We start from the raw sequence: 21,087 nt of genomic DNA, 5'->3' as shown, positions 1-21,087 counted from the left end.
ATATTTTAAGACAATGAGAGCTTTAATTTGAATCATCATTCGTGAAAATCGGTTTAATCGTTGCTGAGAAATCGAAGTAAATTCCGTTTTCGAAGATTTTCTTCACTATTATCGCTGTTTTCGAAAGCGGAAACCGGGGACTAGTAGTCCCAAACGAGTTTTATATATTCACTAACTAACAAGATCTGCCAACTAGATGAATTTAGCAGTAAGTTTTATAAAAATGTGCCCCTCGTTTCGCCATCGCTTGTGAAAAAATACTCATGAAATTGAAAATTTTCACTAATCGTACTTTAATACGGGAACGGATAGTCGGATCTGGATGAACTTTTCGGGGACTTCTTAAAAAATGTTAAGACCTTTTATTTGCTTCTTAGTTTGTGAAAATCGGTCAAGAAATTTCCGAGAAAATCGAGTGCGCATTTTTTGATAAATTTTATATTTCCATGTACTTCCGGAACCAGAAGTTAGATCCAAATGAAATTCAAGAAAATTGTATGAAGCCATAAGACCTTTCATTTGAATCTAAGTTTGTGAAAATCGGTTTAGTCATCTCTGAGAAAATTGAGTGACATTATTTGTCACATACACACATACATACACAAAGACATTTTGTGATCTCGTCGAACTGAGTCGAATGGTACATGACCCTAGGCCCTACTGGCCTCGGTTGTAAAGTCGGTTTTCACATCGATTGCATAGTCTTTCTATTTGAGAACTTTGCGCTATCAATTTCCACGGTTTGGAAACGTTGTTCTGGAGTTAACCTATTCATGATGATTTGCCAAACAATACTGAGTAGAGACGTCACTTTACACTGTCAAAACAACTTTCAGACAAACGAGTAATTCCTATTGAAAAATCAAACCTTCTAAAATAACACCTTTTACTATCATATCTCCGGAAGTGACAGCCATTTGAGCGTTGTAAAATGCACACAGGTATTTTCCAATCTCGTCGAGCTGAGCGAATGGGGTTCAGATCAAGAGTCGGTTTTTTCAGCAAATCTAAATCTTTTACATAGAGAAAAGCAAAATTCATGATGGTGAATTTTGATAATTCAAATAGTTTCTGGGGTTCCCGCTTCCTGATAAGTTTGTCATATCATTTGTGTGTATCAGACTTTAACGAGTGAACAGCAAAGCGATTTCCTTACAACCAGCTTCTGAAGATGCTATTATTTCAATTAATATGATAGTAGGGAAAAAGAAAATATTTTTTTATTTTATGTAATTTTATTAAATTTAATATTTTCACAGTAAGAATATTCGATTTACCTGCTATTATCAGTGACATTTCTATAAATATGACTGACTATCCTTCAACAACATGAGGATGTTATTCTTGAAATGCCGGAGGATGAGAGACATGCTACCTTAAATTCTATAATAGATTGGCTAATTGACGAAAAACAATACAAATGGTTCAATCTGACAATGCCTTTTTTATTTTGATTATAGTGATTTTAGCCTTCGCATTTCTGATCCTATTTTTGAAGTTGTGAATCGAATCCGATTGTCTTACCCATCACACGAAGCTCGCTCCTACTAATAACTGTTTATCTTTGTTTATTTTCTCTTTTATTTTTTTTTTGTGTATCCAATTTGTTCTATACTTTCCTCTCATCGAAAGATTATGATGGAGTTAGTTGAACAAATTTGAAAGAAAACAGTAAATAAAGAGATTAGACGATTTCTAATGTTCCTCGTCAATTCGACTACAAACCGACACCTAAAAATGTTTTGTGTTTTCCGAAAAAAAATATTGGTTTCATATCCAATATAGTTGTACTTGTACATTACCAAGCAAATCAATTTTTGAGATATAGCTTTACTTACACCAGCTGAGCCTTCAAAATATTTCAATCAAGAGAAGAATTAATTAGTTCTCTTGTTATTGCTTAGACAAAATAAATGTGTTTGGAAAATGTAGTAAGTGCAAATAGCTAAACATGTCGTTTCGGCGGTGCAGAATTTTGTTTAGATTCACAATTTTTCGATTGTATGTACTATAAAAGGTATGACATAAATGCTTCCTGAATGCATGAAGATACTACATGTAATGTAAAAGTAAATGACACATTTTGCACTCGATCTATTAACATCTTGAACATCATTGTACTATTATCGCTAAATTTGGTCGCATGTTGTTATTTTTTGGTGTATTTTAGATAAATTGGCTTTGGACTTCAATACACCTCAGAACAAGATCAGCAATCGCAATAAACTATTTATTTTAGAATTGTTTTCAATTTTGATTTTATATTCAGACAAACATGGCAAATAACAAATCCGACAATATTGTTCAATGTAATCACTCGGTTTGTACGATTGGGATTAAGCCTCTAGAGGGCATATCTCTAGTAAATCAAACAAATGTGAAATTCCTAAACAAACGTATGTACACACGCTAAAAGATCTACGACTGTTTTGATTGCGTTTTGTGACCTTTAGAGACTACAATCTTTTATGTTTGTTCTGATAATTATAACTATATTGTCTGATCTATCGCACTCATATTATATGCAAATATTGTAAGAACAAAGAAAAAACGAAATAAATTAACTTTTTTAGATAGACTGATTACACCAGTTCATGTGATCGATTTGGCGTGGGAAATTGAATAAAAATATTTATTGCTTGGTTGAATGAGTGAGGAATGACAAATCAGAAGTTTTAATGTTGGTATGTTCATTTCAGATGCTCAATTATACATTCGTAGAGAGGAATCATAAAGTATTATTTTTTAGATGCTTCACTCAGTAGTCACACATATACTAGTAAATAAACCCTGCAAAACCTTGTCCTCGGCAGATATTGTTTAAAACAAATAATGGTTATTAAGTGGTCGATTCTGCTGGCCGGACGTGTTCAAAATTTTCTGAATGAAAAAAAATGTTTATTATTGCACTTAATCACAATATTAAAGAAGTTCTAGTACATGCTTTCAGAATACATGTGTTTGTTACACTGTACAATTCACAAAAAATGAATATTAGTACTTTTTTTTCTAAAACATGCTCAAATCAATTGGGGTCGCCGCTGAACATGTTATGCGTACATTTATTAGTTTGAACAATAACAACTGAACACGAAAAAACGAGAACGCGTCACTTTTAGTTTGCTTTCATGCTTGAATAAATGGAATGACTACTTTATTTCGACTTCTTACTCGTAGCACCGGTTTTCAATTGCTTTATCTCCTTGGTCCAGATCAAATTATTGAAAAATTCTCCTACCAAGTAGAGTCCAACCGAAAAGCCTAAACTAATCACAAAAAATATAATGCGCTGTGGAAGATTCAGCACGTCCAACACTGGGTAAACCCAGATTCCTCCGAAGTGACGAATCACGTGTAGCCATACAAGATAACAAGCCATAAAGAAACCTAATCCAGTAAGGCCGTTCCTTCTGGAAGGATACTGCCGGAAGCTTGTGCAGATTTCCAATATCATAAAAATCATAATGTTAGTGTGCATCACATGGTTTAGCCAGCTAAAAAGATGAAAATTAAAATAATATTATAGTTTTCTCGTGTAAAATTGCTTTACTCACCCCGGAAACACTGCATCCAATGCCTTTGGAAAAACCAATTCTCGGTCAATGGCCATTAACGTCCAGAAAGTTACACCAACATTAAGTGCCACAGGGAAAGCAAACGCTGCTAGCATATAATCTTTAAGTTTCCTAATCAGTGGTGTTTTCTGTGGAGCTACCTCATTAGTACCGATAAAATCGTTTATCAGACATATGGTAAAATAAGCTGCTTGTAAAATCTGAAATATACAATATTATTATTTCCGTAAAAAATCTTATATTAGTTTTAAATCTAGAAACTGATATTTCAAATATTTTAATAAGAACGAAGATGTTTACGGATCGCAATATGTGAACTGTTCCTCGTCTACGTGGCGAATTTTGTCGTCATCTACAAGATAATTCTACAGTCAAGAAAAAAAATCAAATGAATTCATTGTTACCAGTAACAACTCACTTCCGTTTTTAATAAGAAAATAAATCCTCACTGTTATAGTTTGTCTCACGCTTGTTTAACGAAGAATTAATGTCGTTTTATTTTCGATCGATTAGATATCGCGAACATTCGCAATCAAACATTGGTCCTTCGAACCGGATACTAAAGAACCGTCATCATGGATGTACTGTTAAATAAAAGAAACATCACTTTCGAGAGGCTTCGAAGAGAACACGCTAGCGCGAAACAACTTTGTGAACAGGAACCACCCGGGTTTGAAATTCATGATCGGCTTCGGAAATTATCAGACCTGGAGGAACATTTCGAAAGGATCCAAACAGAAATCGAAGAAGAATCATTGCCAGACGATTTGTCATCGGCTTTGAATATTAGGACAGATTTCGAAAGGCTATTTTATGCAACAAAAAATTTGTACAATGCATTATTGACGACGGGAAGAGATGACGTAGCCAGTGACGTAACAATTGCTGATCCCGGTAATGATTTAAAACAAGCAATCCGTGTACTTCTTGAAACGCAAACAGCTTTGCTCACCAGACAAGCTGCAGCTTCAACGTCCATAGAGGAGTTAGCTGTCCAGCTCCGAGGAAACGCAACCGAACCAATGGATACTCAATTGCCGTCATATACTCTACCGATATTTAGAGGTGATAGGAAGCAATGGGCTTCATTCAAAGATTTGTTTTCCACCAGTGTCGACCGTAAAAATCTTACAAACGCGCTAAAACTGCAAATTTTAATTACACACTTGGAAGGTGAAGCGAAGAGCCTTGTAAGTAACTACGCTATTACTGATGCAAATTACAAGCAAGTTTGGGATACTCTAGTTGAAAACTACGACAAGCCTAAATTCGCCGTATCGTCACTTGTGCAAGAATTCTGCGATCAACCTTTGATCAAAACTCCAACCCTTGCTAACCTTCGAAGACTCGTATCTACATCAGACGAGGTAATACGCCAGTTACACGCAATGGGGGAACAATACGAAACACGAGACCCTTGGCTCATCCATCTATTACTCAAGAAACTTGACGATAGCCTGCGATCCCAGTGGGCTCAGCACATTGTAGACAATGATTATCCGACGTTCAACGAATTGTTGCGGTTCCTCAAGCGAAAATGTGATGCATTGGAGACTTGCGCTGCTTTTGGTACAAAGAGTATTGATTACATGAAGCGTGATATATGGAAAGACGAGCGGGTAAGTCAGATTCCAAAGAAGGAAGTTCGAAGCTTAACAGTGGTTCAAAATGTTCCATGCCCGATGTGTACTGAGGATCACACAATTTATCAGTGCAATAACTTCAAGGAAGCAAGTGTTCAAGAACGACGAGATTTAGTTCAAAAGGCAAAATTGTGCTTCAATTGTTTAAGATCGAATCATTTTGCAAAAACGTGTCAATCAAAGTCAGTGTGTCGAAATCCGGACTGTAAACAAAGGCACCACACACTACTGTGTCAAATGGAATCGAACGCAACATCCAATCAAAGTGAAAAGTCCCTGATGGAAATAAAAACAGAAGATAATAATATTCAGCAAATGCACTCATACTCGACCAGTCTTAAAACCAATAGTCCAAAGTATGTTGTAGGAACATTACCCACAGCTATTGTACGAATTAAAGGAAAGGATAAATACTACGAGATGCGCGCCATGATCGATTGCGGTTCGCAAGCTTCGTTAATTACAGAAAGTTGTGTTACACGTCTTGGATTACATCGAGCCAATGGCAACATTTTAATCACTGGCGTTACTAACTGTGCATCGGAAACCACAAGAGGTGTGGTGAACTTAGAAATCTCTTCGCGTTTCAACTTCAACCCTATTATCAACACAAGAGCTTACGTATTGAACAAGCTCACTCGTAATTTACCACAGCAGAAAATCGATACTACCAGTTTGAAGTGCTTGGAATCATTGCCGTTAGCTGATCCTGGATATGATACACCAAGTAAAATCGATCTTATTCTTGGCGTTGATGTGTTTCTTTCAATTTTAGACGAAGGAAAGGTTAAAGATGATTTCGGAATGCCAGTAGCGGTAAACTCACTGTTCGGCTGGTTGGTTGCCGGTCAAATCGGTAATTCGTTTACTATTCAATGCAGTACTGCTGTCATGAATCTTTACACCGACATCGATGTTGACCGCACTTTACGTCAGTTTTGGGAGATCGAAGAAATCGTGAAACCTAAGCATCTCACTGTGGAAGAAAAAAAGGCTGTCGAAATATTTCAATCAACACATCAACGTGATGATGCAGGAAGGTTTACAGTTCGCTTACCAATGAATGATTCTTCATTAACGCTTGGAGAGTCATTGCCAGCGGCAATTCAACGCTTGAAGGCAATGGAGAGAAGGTTTAGTTCGGATCCAAACTTCAAAAACCTATATAGTGAATTTATGACCGAATACCTGAGGCTCGGTCATATGGAACGTGTACCGACAGATGAAATCAATATCGCGCCAGACAAACGATACTATCTCCCCCATCATGCCGTTTTAAAGGAGGATAGCTCCACATCTAAACTACGCGTTGTTTTCGACGGCTCATGTAGGACCTCAACGGGTGTTTCCCTAAATGAGAAGCTGCTGGTCGGACCTAACGTAAACGAAGAACTTTTTGTCGTACTCACTCGGTTTCGGAGTTATGCCGTCGCATTCACCGCAGATGCAGAAAAAATGTATCGTCAAGTGAACGTACATAAAGACGATACTGATTTCCAGCGAATCGTATGGAGATTCGATCCAACTCAACCAATCGAGCATTATCGACTATTAACCGTCACCTACGGGACTTCCTGTGCTGCGTACCTTGCTATGGAATCATTACGACAAGCAGCTAAAGACAGTCAGAATGAATCGCCCATCGCGTCAGAGAGAATAAGGAAAAACTTCTATGTTGATGACCTTTTGTCAGGGGCTAATACACTCGAGGAGGCGATTAGGTTACAAAATGAAATCATTAAAATCACATCGGCTTCAGGTTTTAACCTCCGGAAATGGTCATCAAACATTTCACAACCGAAAACAATTCCAGAACAGTCCATACCTCTTAAATTGTCACCAGAAACAGAATATGTTAAAGCACTGGGTATTCATTGGTCTCCATTGGACGATTCATTTAGTTACCGTTTAAAACTAAACATCCATAACCAAAATACCAAGCGTAAGTTGTTATCGGACTCAGCCCGATTATTTGATCCTCTAGGATGGATATCACCCGTCATCGTTCGAATCAAAATATTATTCCAATCACTATGGCGGACACCCAGTTAATACGTTGTGCACAACATGACCAATTCAATGGTGACCTCGATCGTATACATAAGGGATTGGAACCCTTAGACAAGCAACTAAAATCAATTAACCCATTTTTAGATGGCAACGGCATAGCCCGAGTTCTGGGACGGTTGCAGAATTCGCAATTATCTTACGATAGGCGTCATCCAATAATTTTACCCAAGTCCCACCGATATACACATTTGTTGATTTCATATTTACATGTGCAAAATCTTCACGCAGGCCCTACATTGTTAACCGCATCCCTTAATCAACGATTTTGGATTTTGGGCTGTCACGCAGCAGTTACTACTGTAGTTAATAATTGCGTTAAATGTATTCGGTGGAAAGCTAAAACAGCTAAACAACTCATGGGAAGCTTGCCCTCGGTCCGAACGTGTGAAGGAAGAGCATTTCAACATGTTGGAATTGACTACGCCGGGCCACTTATTCTTCGTGCCAGCTCCTTGAGGTCGTCTAAAACTATTAAAGGTTATATTGCAGTTTTCATATGTTTAGCTTCTAAAGCTATCCATTTAGAGGCTGTTACGGAGCTCTCAACAAATGCATTTATTTGTGCCTTGAAGCGTTTTTGTGCTCGTCGTGGTGTGCCATGTCAAATATATTCTGACAACGGTACTAATTTTGTTGGTGCAGATCGGCAACTTCGTGAGAGTTTGAAATCTGAGAGTTTTGACGCTAGTGTTAGCCAGTATCTCAACAACTTAGGAATCAAATGGACATTTATCACACCCAATGCACCTCACATGGGAGGGCTGTGGGAAGCAGCTGTAAAAAGTATGAAGAAACATCTTCGAGTCGTCCTTGGAAATGAGATACTCACGTACGAAGCTTTATCAACTATTCTGGCTCAAATCGAAGCATGCCTCAATTCACGTCCGCTTTGCGCCCTATCAACATCGGTTGATGCTTGTGAAGCATTAACTCCTGGGCATTTCACCATTGGTCAGGCCCTGAATCTAATACCTGAACCTTCCGTATTGAATATAACTGAAAATCGTCTTGATCGTTATCAAAGGCTTTGTCGATATGTCGAAGAATTTTGGGATCGATGGAAAGGCGAGTTTCTAGCGACACTTCAACCAAGAAGTAAATGGAGAGGTGTGCAAGCAAACTTGAAGATTGGTGATTTGGTTATAGTTAAAAATGACAACACTCCTCCAGCGTATTGGGAGCTCGCCAGAGTTATAGCAGTCCATCCCGATCGAAATGGCATCGTTCGCAATGTCACTCTCAGCAAAGGCCAAACGGAGTACCAGCGACCCATACACAAGCTAGTGGTTTTGCCAAGAAATTGAGGCTAGCGCCTCAAGGTCGGGAGCGTGTTTACGGATCGTAATATGTGAACTGTTCCTCGTCTACGTGGCGAATTTTGTCGTCATCTACAAGATAATTCTACAGTCAAGAAAAAAAATCAAATGAATTCATTGTTACCAGTAACAACTCACTTCCGTTTTTAATAAGAAAATAAATCCTCACTGTTATAGTTTGTCTCACGCTTGTTTAACGAAGAATTAATGTCGTTTTATTTTCGATCGATTAGATATCGCGAACATTCGCAATCAAACAGAAGAATTGTAACATCGCCATATTCAAAGAATTATAACGGCTAATAATTTCCCAACAATTTTCATTCAAATCAATTTGTTTGCAAACTATTCAAAAACAATAGTTTTTCTTTGGTGTTTGTTGAGTATCACATAGTCCAACCAAATGCAAATAATTGTATTTGGTCCAGCTCTCAACTCTTTTACTGATCCGAAAACTCATGAGCAAAACTCGAAAACCCCCAATATCAAAATTTAGAGCAAAGCTCTTCAATTGTTTGGTGAATTTCATAATTGATGGCACAGTAACCAAACATCAGAACGAAAAATGATTCTCAATGTACATGTGAACACATATTCTAAAGATTAATTTCCGGCGAATCATCATGCAAGTACTTGACCTGCATATCTATCCACAAATCTGATTGTATATGTTATCTTATTTGCCACTTTGGCCAGGATAATTCTGGAACTCAAAATATGAATGAATCGATTGACATATACCTACTGTTGATAAAATTCAGCATGAAAAATAATTAGTAATTTCCACGTAGCGCTGCGATTATGCAACGCATTAAAAGTATGATATACCCTTATATTCCGATGTTCACCGATACCCCAAATACCTCACCAGTTTCTTAGACGTACCGCATCCCAAACTGTTAGATATTTCAGCTTTCCACCAAAGTCACCACCCGACCGTCGCAAATTAGGAGGAAAGTGTACATAACTGAAATCATAATACACTCCATATGAAAACTGGACTGCTGCAATAAAGTGCAACAATGTTCGCAGGCTACAATAAATTCCTCGATTGTATCCGTCATCGGTCTTCTGTTTAGCCATTTTATTTTAAAGCTGTGCCTCAGACTATATCCGGTTTCTACACTTGTTAAACTGTGTCGGGCTGCTTTCCTGAAATTATCGCACGAACTGACCGACGATTAATGCGTTCTCAATTGGTTTTCGTTTGATTACATACACTGGTAGTTCCATTGATTGAGAACAAGTATAAAATATAGTACACAAGCACTGCAATAAACATTAACCCATAAGTATGCGAAGATTCAAAACAAAACTTCGCAAAATTGACGTTTGACGTTGTAGTATTCACCGAGTGTCATGAATGAACATTCGAAATACAGAGCTGTAATGAGGGGACTTCGACTGAGATAATATTATATTATATTATACTAGTTACGAGCAACATAAATTTACGAATACGCACACGAAATTCGTTGCGCTTAAATTAATCATTAGATTGAAATGATTTGAGGCAGTCATGAAATAAGAATTGGCATATGGCTTACGTTGTTTGAATTTTACTCACAATTTATTATATTTATCATTTGAAGACTTTACTTTTTGAACTCCAAACCTTGTTTGGGTCAATTTAATGTCGTTTTCGTTCGAGAAAACTGAAACTGAGTAGTTTCATCAATCCTACACTTTTCACGAAACTGAATCGGGTGAGCAAACCCGAAATCAGAATAACTTGATTTTCGATTTTCAATGTCGACGGAACTAGATTCGAAACTGGCTTCAAACAAACGGTTTGACAGTATTTAGGTGGAAATTGGGTTAGGCTTGTTATCAAGCGACAACTAGTAATCAAATTTTTTTGCCTTTCTACTTCCATGTAGCCATAAATAATAACCGGAATAACCGATAGTTTCGCAGCAAACGACGGAAGACTTTGTCATCAGGTATGCGGAAATTTTTATTTTAAAAATTTCGCTTTCTTGTATGTGTTATATATCAGATTTATCAAGTCAAATAGAACTTACATGCAAAAGAATTAGTATTACTATTGACACACTTAATTTGTGGGGAGATTTCACATAATATTCTACTAATATCTGTCTAATATTTGCAAACAGTATCAGCACTAAACAAGAAAGAGTTTTTGCTGCAAATTGAACTGCTTATTGCAAACTTAAACAGTTCAACTTGAACCGCTAAGTAGACATAAAGTTAATGCTACTTGCAAAATACTTATTCATTTGGTACCGAAGTACCACGTCTTTCCTGACGTGCCTAACGAAAACGTTGTTTTCGGCATATACTGGTCGATTCAGGTATGGACATTTAGGGGTTAGCCTATGTTTGTGCTTAGGGCACATAACCGTTTTTACTTTTCTTTACGTTTCGTCTTAGACTCGTCAGTGCAGAGCAGTTCAAATTGAACTGCTTATTGCAAACTTAAACAGTTCAACTTGAACCGCTAAGCAGACGTAAATTTGGTACCGAAGTACCACGTCTTTCCTTCGGTACCAAATGAATAAGTGTTTTGCAAGTAGCATTAACCTTACGTCTGCTTAGCGGTTCAAGTTGAACTGTTTAAGTTTGCAATAAGCAGTTCAATTTGAACTTCTCTGCACTGACGAGACTAAGACGAAACGTAAAGAAAAGTATATAAGATTGTTGAAATCCGTTTAGCCATCTCCGAAAAAATTTAACGAATAGTGAAGACTGCGATTTGTCAGTTACGCTTTTCAAATGGGCTGATAATGGCTTTTATACGAGCCTAAGATTGTTGAAATCTATTCAGCCATCTCTGAGAAAATTGAGCGTACTGAAAAAAGCAGGTTTTCGTTTACGCCACTTATATTATTGTAACTCCAGAAACGATAGCGTTAGTCGTTTGATAATCGAATGTGATCCACATTGTTTGGAATATCCAAGAAAACAGAACGGATAGAGAAAAAAGAATAATATCCGATCGAGAGTTGGTTATTCTAACGATCATATATCTTTTCTATAGAGAAGGGTAAACTGTGACACCAAATGGATTCTAAGTCTCAATAACTATTCTATACACTAAAAATCGGCTGCGAAACTGTCGACACTGAATAATCAAATTCCATAAAAGGAATGAAAGTTTTTCAAGTTTCTTCTTGCATCGACTGAATTTTTCATTGGTGGTTTTCTCAAGCCAAAGCCTTGTTATTACATTCCTGTAGTGGAATTGGCCTTCTGTTTCAACAGACTTCGCAGCCGATTCAGAGTGTACAGAACCAGTGAACGGCTGGTGCTACGATTCTACTGACACTACGAATCCTTCCAGGTCGGGGCTCGAACATACGACAACTGGTTTGTAAGACCAGCGCCCTATGCATTGAACCGCCAACCCGGGACAAATGGTGGTTTTCTCAATGATATGTTAATAGCCTCTACTGTACTTTCGGGATGGCATAAACAAACCATAATTTTCTTGATAGTAACCACATGCATAATTTTGGCGTCGCTTTCAATAGGAGCGTTATATGTTTATGCTTTTTTGTTGATTTTTTTTCTGTGTTTCGTTAAATGTAATACAAATTATCATCATGTATCAGTCTCAAAAAATGATTTAAATTGAGTTACTAATCATGGCAATTGAATCTATATTCATCTAATCATCATCATGTCACCCAGACTTTTCAATTTCAGTTATGTAATTCGTGTAATTGTAAATTTTGTTAACTCAATTTATCTACATTTATCCAGATTGAGCCTCGAAGTTAAACGTTTCACTCTTTCGGAGATGGCTGAACCGATGTTTAAAATCCTAGATTCAAATGATAGGTCTTGTAATCCCATAGATCTTTGTTCAGTTCAGGAACTACAGGCTGATTGAAAAATAAATTTCGAAAGTATGTATTTATAAGCGAAAATCTAAAACGAAGCAAATTTCTTAAAGTAGATCTGACAATCCTTTTGGTTTGCCGAACTTAGTTGATGATCAGTTGATTAGGTAATAGAAACACCGCAAGTAGTTTTCAAGACACCGAATTTTTCGAAAATGGAAAAACCAATTCTAATAAACTCATCTTCAAATAAGAGGACCTATGCTCTTATCTACTGTTATTCAACCTTCAATTTCAACTGTCACATAAATGACACCATTTTACATTATCGTTAATATGTTCTGTTCTGGAACTGGAGCCCGGAACTGGTATGGTCTTATTTGTTATCGAGCACTCACTTCGACATAACTGATCCTTGGTTTGTTGTTACGAATGCATCGGAAGTTGACACCGGCTTGAAGAGCACATTGATTTGTCAATAATGGTTAAACCGACCCTCTCAGCAGACCGTGCAATTTTGTTGGTCTTTGAGCGCTTGTTGAACGACATATTGCACGAAATATTCGTTCAATTTGCTGGAACGGTTTGTTGTTGTTTTTTCTCTTGCAAAAATACTGTGAAAATTAAGTGTTACCTTTACGTTCTACGTGAAATAGAAGTATTGTGCAGGTATGTAGTGTTAGTTTAAACAAATAAGTGGAAAAAACTTCAGAAATTCTGCAGTAAAACTAGTCCAACGGGGCTCCAACTCCTCATGTTAAAAATGGCTCAACAATGGACCTCTGTCTGCCCGGTTTGTTAAACGAAAAAATTACAATCGGTTCAACGGTCTGTTTCAAAATCGGCAAACGAAGGTCTCCTAAGGCCTCCCGTTGAACGATTGATTGGACTTTCATTTGACCAATGATCCAACGTATTGGACCAATAAAGGACCACCGTTGAACGTTTTTTTCTAAGTGGGGATTTACGCAAGCTCGAACCAAATGAGAGGTCTTATTGTACTATCGACTGTTTTCAATTTCACTCGAATCCGACTTATGTTACCGGAATCACAGGGCACTAAGTGTAAAACATTTCAAACCATAATTCAAGTTACGAAGAAAAATATGAATGAAATAGTTAAACTGGTCTCAAAATACCACTGTGGGCAAAAAGTAGCAATACTTTCGAATTATATTTCCCGCAGAAAACTTATTCGTCGAAATTTTCAAAATATTCATTAAAGTTTAGTATACATCTGTCTTTCTGAAGTTTTAAAGTGTAATCGGCGATTTTTACAATGAGTGAAATTATTCACTAAAGAAGAACATTTAATTTGGTGTGCGGAATCAAATTTCTGATGCCGAAACGTTCAGAATGTTGCAAAAGGCTTTCGGTGATAATTGTATATCGCGAGCAAGTGTTCTTGGTTGGTACAAGTTGTTCAAAGAGGGTCGAGAACGCGTTAACGACGAACCACGTCCAGCACGGCCATCAACATCAACTGATGATGAACACGTCAATGGAATCAAGGAATTGGTGCTCGATGATTAACAGTCAGAGACCTTACTGCGATCGATGGAATATCGACAGGATCAGTAAAACACAATTTTGAAAGATTATTTAGGCCTAAGAAAAGTGCAAGTGATCATTTGGACCTAAGAATAGTGAAAGCACGATTGGCTCCAAAATCACTCATTGATTCTTCGTGATTTTTTCGCCAAAAATTTAATCAATATCGTTCCTCAACCACCGTATTCGCCTGATTTAGCTCCGTGTGATTTCTGGCTATTTATAGTAAACTCAAACGACCGCTTGGGGGAAACCGTTTGAGCCAATTAAAGACATTAAACGTGAATCGCCAGTCGATTTTCACAGTGATAGCACAACCTTTCTTTATGAGACAGATAAAAATTTTGGAAAAAAGAATTACATCGATTTTTCTTATAAACGGTGATGAGAAAGACTTCTTTACACCACTACGTGGATTAAAACTAATAGGTAAAATGTTCGGTGTTTTATTTTAAAAGGTGTGTTCCAACTATCCCAAATATTGACATTGTTCCCATTTTTATCCTCACCAAATAATACCGAATTAATGACTTATAGCTTAAATCGATTTTTGATGATCAGTTTGTAGCTATGAAATCGTCTGAGCGTCTATAGTTTCTATATGGGTCAGGGTTACGAAGTGTCTCTCTTGTTAGTTATACGACTTGTTCCATTACACGAGGTAATATGTCCACAATAGATGGAACGTACTTCAACACAGAAAGCATAAAAAATCATGTGGTAGCAGTATAAGGGTACAATATCTAACCAACTACGTTCATGTAGAGTAAACGTTGTCATAGTTATTTCAGCTCGGCTATTTCTTCCATCTGTTATAAGTTATAATTGGGCAGAATAATATCTGCTCTCTTTGCTGAATGCATTTTTGAAAAGGTTAAAGTTGAAGCCAAAAACAACAAAATATGTCAGCTGTAGGCTAATGAAATTATAAAATAGTGTGGGTCCTCGACTGTCCAGATGAACATAGGTACAATTGCCCTAAATAGAAAACATGATATTGGAACACAAACAGTGTAGTGTCCAAATAATCCGGTCGTTCTGACTCTTGGTCGTACTGTTGTGTCACTTTTCGCCATTCATGTTATGTATGTTTATTGAATAATATTGGAAGAAGCATTAGTCACCACGAAATATTAGTGTTCATAGCATGCAACCCATACGCATGTTTTTTTTAGCCGTTTGATGGAGTCACCCGTTCTGTGTTGAAGCAAGCCAAATCACTCCGCTCAGAGGGAAACCTTGTTTACAAACCAAGCCGTTAAAATACATTCAACTTCTTCCATCGATGATCGATCGAATTTATTGCACTTAGTGCCATCGATATAAAAAGAAATCTAGCAATATATTGCTCTCACAGATCGTAAACGCAACCGGACAAAAATATAGCAAAGACTGTAACGCAACTTTTCTTGAAGTTTTTTTTTTGCGTTGGTATGCTGATTGCGTTAAACAGTTATGATGAGTATCGCTAGCACTTTATGTGTTGTTAGCAAGAAGCCATTTACTCATTATCAAATCTTCGGAAATTTATCTTGCATTCAAAAAGCTGTTGGTTGTGCAATAGTTGGCAAATTTAAATATGAAATGAACAGAAAAAGAAACTGCTTAGAACTAGAACAGAACTTCATCGTTGAAAAGAAACACTGGTTGAAAATGTCGATAATGTCTGGGACGATGTGCGACTGGATATGTCATACTAACCATGCACCAATATGTCAGAAACTTCGACCTTCCTCCGTATTCGCTAGGGCGCATCATTTTCGGGATGTTCAAATTGTCTGGTATTATAACAAAGTATCTATCGAAGTAAATGGCATAATAGTATTGACCAACGGCAATCAGATGCCAAATAAGCACAAACGCTCGAGATTTGTACAGTTGTACACTAGACATTGTCACGATTTATTTTGTTTTGTTATAACAAAATCTTCCTTTTCAATAATATTGCACTTCGAAAGAACTTCCGAACAATATTCAACAGTATTCAAACCTAGCAAATAACTTTATCAGCTTCATTAATACGTATAGGCGTATCAAGAGTTCGGATATAAGCACAATCACAAATACGTCATATGCTCTTTGTTAATAAGTAAACAAAACACTGTTCGATTTAACCTTTAACATCACAATCATTGGCTTCTTAATGATCCAATTGCTCTCAAAAGGAATTTGATTACTGTTATCACGGACGAAGGTCAGATGTATATTTTTTATTGGCAATTTTTTGCTTCGTATCCTGTGGAAAATCACTAACACTCAAACACACTGCAGTACTATACGCAATTTCCGAGCATAGTGGCAACTTGTGGTATGACACGAAACATATCCAAACGAAGACTGACGGAACAAAGATTCATTCTACAGTTTGCACCCGAATACTCCTGCGCTCAGTGGGCAGAAGAAACAACAAGGATTCACCAAAAAGCCACTCATACAGAGAAACGCAGCGGAAAACGCACCCGAGTGTCTGTTTACACGATACCAATCAACATAAACACTCGACAGGTCAGCAGAAAGGTAGAACACACAAGCCGAATGGGGATGAAATAATGAAACATTAATTCTCTACTATCTGTTATTACGGAACGCATGCACAGATACACTCACCTGTTCTATGGTTCATTGGGGGCAAGCCTCCCGAAAAATAATAACATCTCTGGGAACGATTTTTGTGTGCGTGAGTGGGAAGAAGTGGGTGAAAGGTTGGCGGAAAATTGCTTTCGTCGAGGCTGATTGACGCTGCGTCTCCATTAGATTAGCGCGCCTGTCTGGGGCAGAGTTTTTTTTATTAAATTGTTTTTCTAGCAGTAGATTTTATTTTACGATGAATGTTATATTGGTCGGAATGACCTTTATCTATCCACATTTTATGCATAGTTTAGTGTACCGAATAAAAATATTTTCTACTTTCTAAACATATTTTTGCATGGCACATTGCTTTTGCTCTGCGTCTGATTCATATTTTGGTTCTGTATTAATTTCACTGAAAATGTTTCTTGAACAGAAACCATAAATATTTAAATTCAAAACAAAGTTCTCAAAAGTCAATTTAAAATAAGAATAAAATAAAATTTGTGCTGACGAAAGACAGCATAAAGAAAACTAGGTAATGTTAAACATTGTTTACCGATCATATTAAAGTCGCTTGTGCATTATTTTGGTGCTTATCTCAATTTATTTATTGATCATGATTTATAGGTGTATCTTACTTCTAATGGAAAGCCAATGGGCTGAAACTTGGCCTTCGCGACCAAATTCAATTTGTTTTAATTTTAGCACTGCATAGTTAGCCCAGTAGCAAACGAATTTGAATTGTTGCGGGTGCATCTAGACGTAAATAAACACAATTTAACAAGTCTCTAGCTCAGTGTGTATCATGTTTAAACATAAACGAGATTGAACCGCATTCACTTCAGTTAACAACGAAGTACACAGTGTCGAGTATGACAAAGTTAACTACAAAATCCCTGTGTAAGTGTTTCACGGTTCCATAGACGTACATGACTTTCTCTCGCAGGTCAATAATCATTACAATCGAGAAAATATGTCGTAGTACGGATCTTGTTAATCTTATTGTCACTATCTTGTTAATCTTATTTACAAAGCAAAAAAAAAACATGGAATTTACAGGTGACGAAAATCCACATATGACTCAATTCATAAGGACGTAATTAGTAATTTCGTAAAATTACTGAGTTTTACAAGAATGATTTGAATATGTGTCAAACACACTCCGTCTTTCAAGGAGGCGTGTAATTTTACATGTTTCAGCACTCAAAAGTATCTCCTAATGCATTAAATATGTTTTATATCTAATGTAAAAATGAGTCATTTTTGACGCTTGTATACGTCGGTCTCAGAGAGACGTAAATTTACACGTTTTTTGGTGCGTACCTAATAACTGGTTAACACGTATCTGAATTATTTACATAAATTCGGAGTTTTTGCACTATTATTTGATCCTGAGTGCATTCTAGAATCCAAAAAAACTGCACAAACTCAGAGTCTAGGTAAATTATTGAGTTGCTTTTTGACCGAAGATAAGTAGAAGAGATTAACAAGATTTGCTCTTTTTTCCACCACCAATTTTTAGATAATTTTCCTACTAACTTTCTGACTACTACAGAAATATTTATTTTTAGGTGCTTCTAGTCTACCGTGCAAATAAAACTAGACAGATGTTCATTTGAAATGGTATGTCTCATTACCTTTTTTTGTTCATAGCTCAAAGGATTTCACTAACTAACAATGACTTCAGCGCTCTAGTGCTTAGCGAAAATACGTACTCAAAAATTAAGTTCCTCACCGAAAGAGAAACACGCATGGTGAGTGAAAGTGACGAGTGAATGTCAATCATCGATGCCTAAGTTCATTTTCATTTTCAAACTTTCCACAGAGATGCTTGCAACATCACCAGATTTCGACATTTTAGGCGTTCCTAAGACATGTGATTTGGCATAAAAAAATCAATTTCGGAAATTTTAAGTTCATGACCTCTCATTAGAACCGGTTTTTGCTGGTTTCGTCTTAGACTCATCAGTACATTTGCAGTTTATGTTGAACTGTTAATGCCACCTAAAGGCTCAACAAAAACTGATAAGTGAACCAGTTTGTGTAAGGAGCACATATCTGTTTTCTATAGGCAATCTAACGCAAAACTATTTTTTCCTAACGCGCCATCTAAGTTTTATTATTTAAACTATTCTTAGGATGATGATTGAATTTTATACGAGCTCTGATGGGGAACTCATATAATTTCAATTATATTGTAAACTTTTAGGATCTGTTGCAAGAACTGTTCATTTGAAAATGTAAGAAAACTTATTTTCTTTTATTTCGTGTAATCATTTTTGATGTATATGTATACAAATTTTGAGATCCGGAATTTGTTTCGGCTCGGTTGAGGTTATTTTGAACGCAAGAGGAATAAATCAAAAGGCTGTAAAACACTATTTCTTATCATAATATAACATATTTGGTACGGCTTGCGCATCTGTAAGGTCCTTTAAGTAACATTTCATGATGTACGCGACGAATAAAATCATTTGAAAATGATCAGCTTGGGTGCTGCAAAAGTAACAGTGGTGAAAAATTAATTTTCTCGTACTTAAATTAACTTTTCACTTGAACAAATGACGTTGTAAATAAGTTATATATGGTTTTACAAGTGGAAATTGGACTTCCCTTGTATTTTGACAGATAATCTTGTAATTATCATCTTCGCACACGTACGCCTCTAGTTGTGAAACATAAGATCGCCCATTATTTACGTTTCGTTTTTGACTCATCAATGCATTTTATATTTTGATGTGAATTTTCATAAAGAGTTCAATAGAAGACAGTGTTTGTTTAAGAAAACTAACTATGAACATTGGGCGTTCCGAAATTCAATAAGCAATGATCTCATTTTTATGTTTCATTAAATTAGGGAAATCTATGGATTTGAACCCTTTTTAACTATGGAGGTTTTAACCTCGTTATGGTCTTTTCAGGTCAGAAGAACATTCTGACCCTTATTACGAAGTTAAGAATCGAACCCAGGTTGATTTCGTGAAAGGCATCAACTTACCCATTATGCTATACCTGCAGGAACAGTAAGTTCCATGAAATACTGAGGGCCAAAAAAAATTATTACTATAGATCATTAATATGAACGATTACGGAGACGAACTACGGGGATAACAGAAAAAAGTTTTATATCATAAGGTATTTCTAGCAAATTTTCAAATATTTATTCCAGTAGCCAAAATATTGGGAGGGCTTTCTTTTGGAGGGGCAAAAAGTGCTTTGCCCACCCCCATAGTTGCCGCGCCTGTATACCTGTCCCCATTTTAAACCTTTTCAAGTGACAGCATAAACTGGCGGTTTGTGCAAAAACCGAACAAAGATTCATGGAGATCCAACGCTGTTTTGACAAGATTTTATGTCATGACAGACTAGCCAGTATGTTATTACTTATGATAAAAGACATGAATATCGCTTAGATTTACAATGAAGGATTACATTAAATCAATTCGTTAAACAAAATTTCTTAAATTCTCACTATAAATTATATCCGATTGAAATTGACGGATGAGCCCCTATTTCGAACCACTATTTTGTTTTCCTTCTAATTCTTCATCTTACTTTTCGTACTTCGATTTCAAACGATCTCCGGAAACGGAAATGATGTTTTAAGAAAACAACGGCAATAATAAAATGTGGTATTCCACTTTATACATGTATCATTCATGTTCGTTGTAATCACACTCTGTGCAATACGGATGGAAAGAATCGTACACATCACCTATCGATTGTACTGTATTTTTATACACATTGCATTAACTTCATTTCAAGCTTCAGAAGGGAGGTACTCACCAAATCCCAGTACGTCAGGAAAACCTCTCGGCCCTTCAGGGGCAGCTGATACTTTTCGTTGTATGGTGTTCCACCAAATATTTCTCTAATTTCTTTCGGATATTCCCCAATTACATACAGGTCGTAGTAAATGGAATACATGTAGTGAAAAGCTGTCAGTCCGTGGTATATTATACGGACACGCGACATTTTACTTGTGATTCAAGCTATGAGGTCACCGAGCTGAGAGCTACTATCGACCTTCGCACCGCGTTTGTGATACTGTTAAACTTGAGCCGCCTATGCACTGTAGGAACTAATTTGCATAATGAAGTTTGTTTCGGTAAATAATTCGAGTTTTGTTCGTTTAAAAACGGCGCGGTCGAGAAAGCAACGAGATTGTGATGTTTCACATTCGCGTGTTCTAACAGAACTAACGAAAGTTCTTGGTGCACTGGGAAAGGTTTTGCATCTACCGGCAACACGAACTCATATTCACGTATGCATGGATTGTGCATTTTAACTTGGAAGGCAGGCTTTTTTTGCCTCAGATTATAGTTTACCTTTTATAGGCTATTATATAAAACGGAGTTTTCGTTTATATGAAAACCGTTTCAAAATTTAATATTGCGGGTGATTTCGAAGTTCAAAAGCTACGCAGATTTGTTTGTTATAAAAGAACCACAATTTGACAAATCTCCGATAAACTTGCATGATTGCGTGATAAATTACTGGGAATATTGACGTGCATGATAAGTTGTTATTAACTTGCACTAGTTGATGATTACTT

At 36.7% G+C, this 21,087-nt stretch overlaps 1 protein-coding gene across 4 annotated transcripts; it reads right to left on the bottom strand.

Annotated features, from left to right (window-relative positions):
- Positions 1–1,215: 1,215 nt before the first annotated feature.
- On the bottom strand, positions 1,216–20,727 carry LOC131429509 (androgen-induced gene 1 protein-like). 4 transcript variants are annotated; one of them, XM_058593677.1, is made up of 4 exons: positions 16,077–16,314; positions 15,663–15,951; positions 3,555–3,775; positions 1,216–3,494 (listed from the first exon to the last, which is right to left on the bottom strand). In XM_058593677.1, exons 2-4 carry the CDS (start codon positions 15,852–15,854, stop codon positions 3,155–3,157), a joined length of 753 nt encoding a protein of 250 aa, XP_058449660.1. In that variant the 5' UTR covers positions 15,855–15,951; positions 16,077–16,314; the 3' UTR covers positions 1,216–3,154. The 4 variants fall into 4 exon arrangements, with proteins under 4 accessions (XP_058449660.1, XP_058449661.1, XP_058449659.1 ...); XM_058593678.1 differs by lacking the exons at positions 15,663–15,951; positions 16,077–16,314 and adding an exon at positions 20,319–20,727; XM_058593676.1 differs by having other exon boundaries at positions 15,663–16,314.
- Between the last annotated feature and the right edge of the window lie 360 nt (positions 20,728–21,087).

The sequence above is a fragment of the Malaya genurostris genome, chromosome 2 (genome assembly GCF_030247185.1).
Source record: "Malaya genurostris strain Urasoe2022 chromosome 2, Malgen_1.1, whole genome shotgun sequence".
In the NCBI taxonomy this organism is placed as follows: domain Eukaryota; kingdom Metazoa; phylum Arthropoda; class Insecta; order Diptera; family Culicidae; genus Malaya; species Malaya genurostris.
This window is presented reverse-complemented; position numbering and strand designations above follow the sequence as displayed.

What these genes read in the sequence shown, in the direction of transcription:
- LOC131429509 (XM_058593675.1), bottom strand. Translation starts at nt 9,687, where the DNA reads ATGGCTAAACAGAAGACCGATGACGGATACAATCGAGGAATTTATTGT. An exon ending in ATCTAACAGTTTGGGATGCG is followed by an intron (nt 3,776 to 9,489) that starts GTACGTCTAAGA and finishes TGTATATTTCAG; the next exon opens with ATTTTACAAGCAGCTTATTT. An exon ending in TTGGATGCAGTGTTTCCGGG is followed by an intron (nt 3,495 to 3,554) that starts GTGAGTAAAGCA and finishes TCATCTTTTTAG; the next exon opens with CTGGCTAAACCATGTGATGC.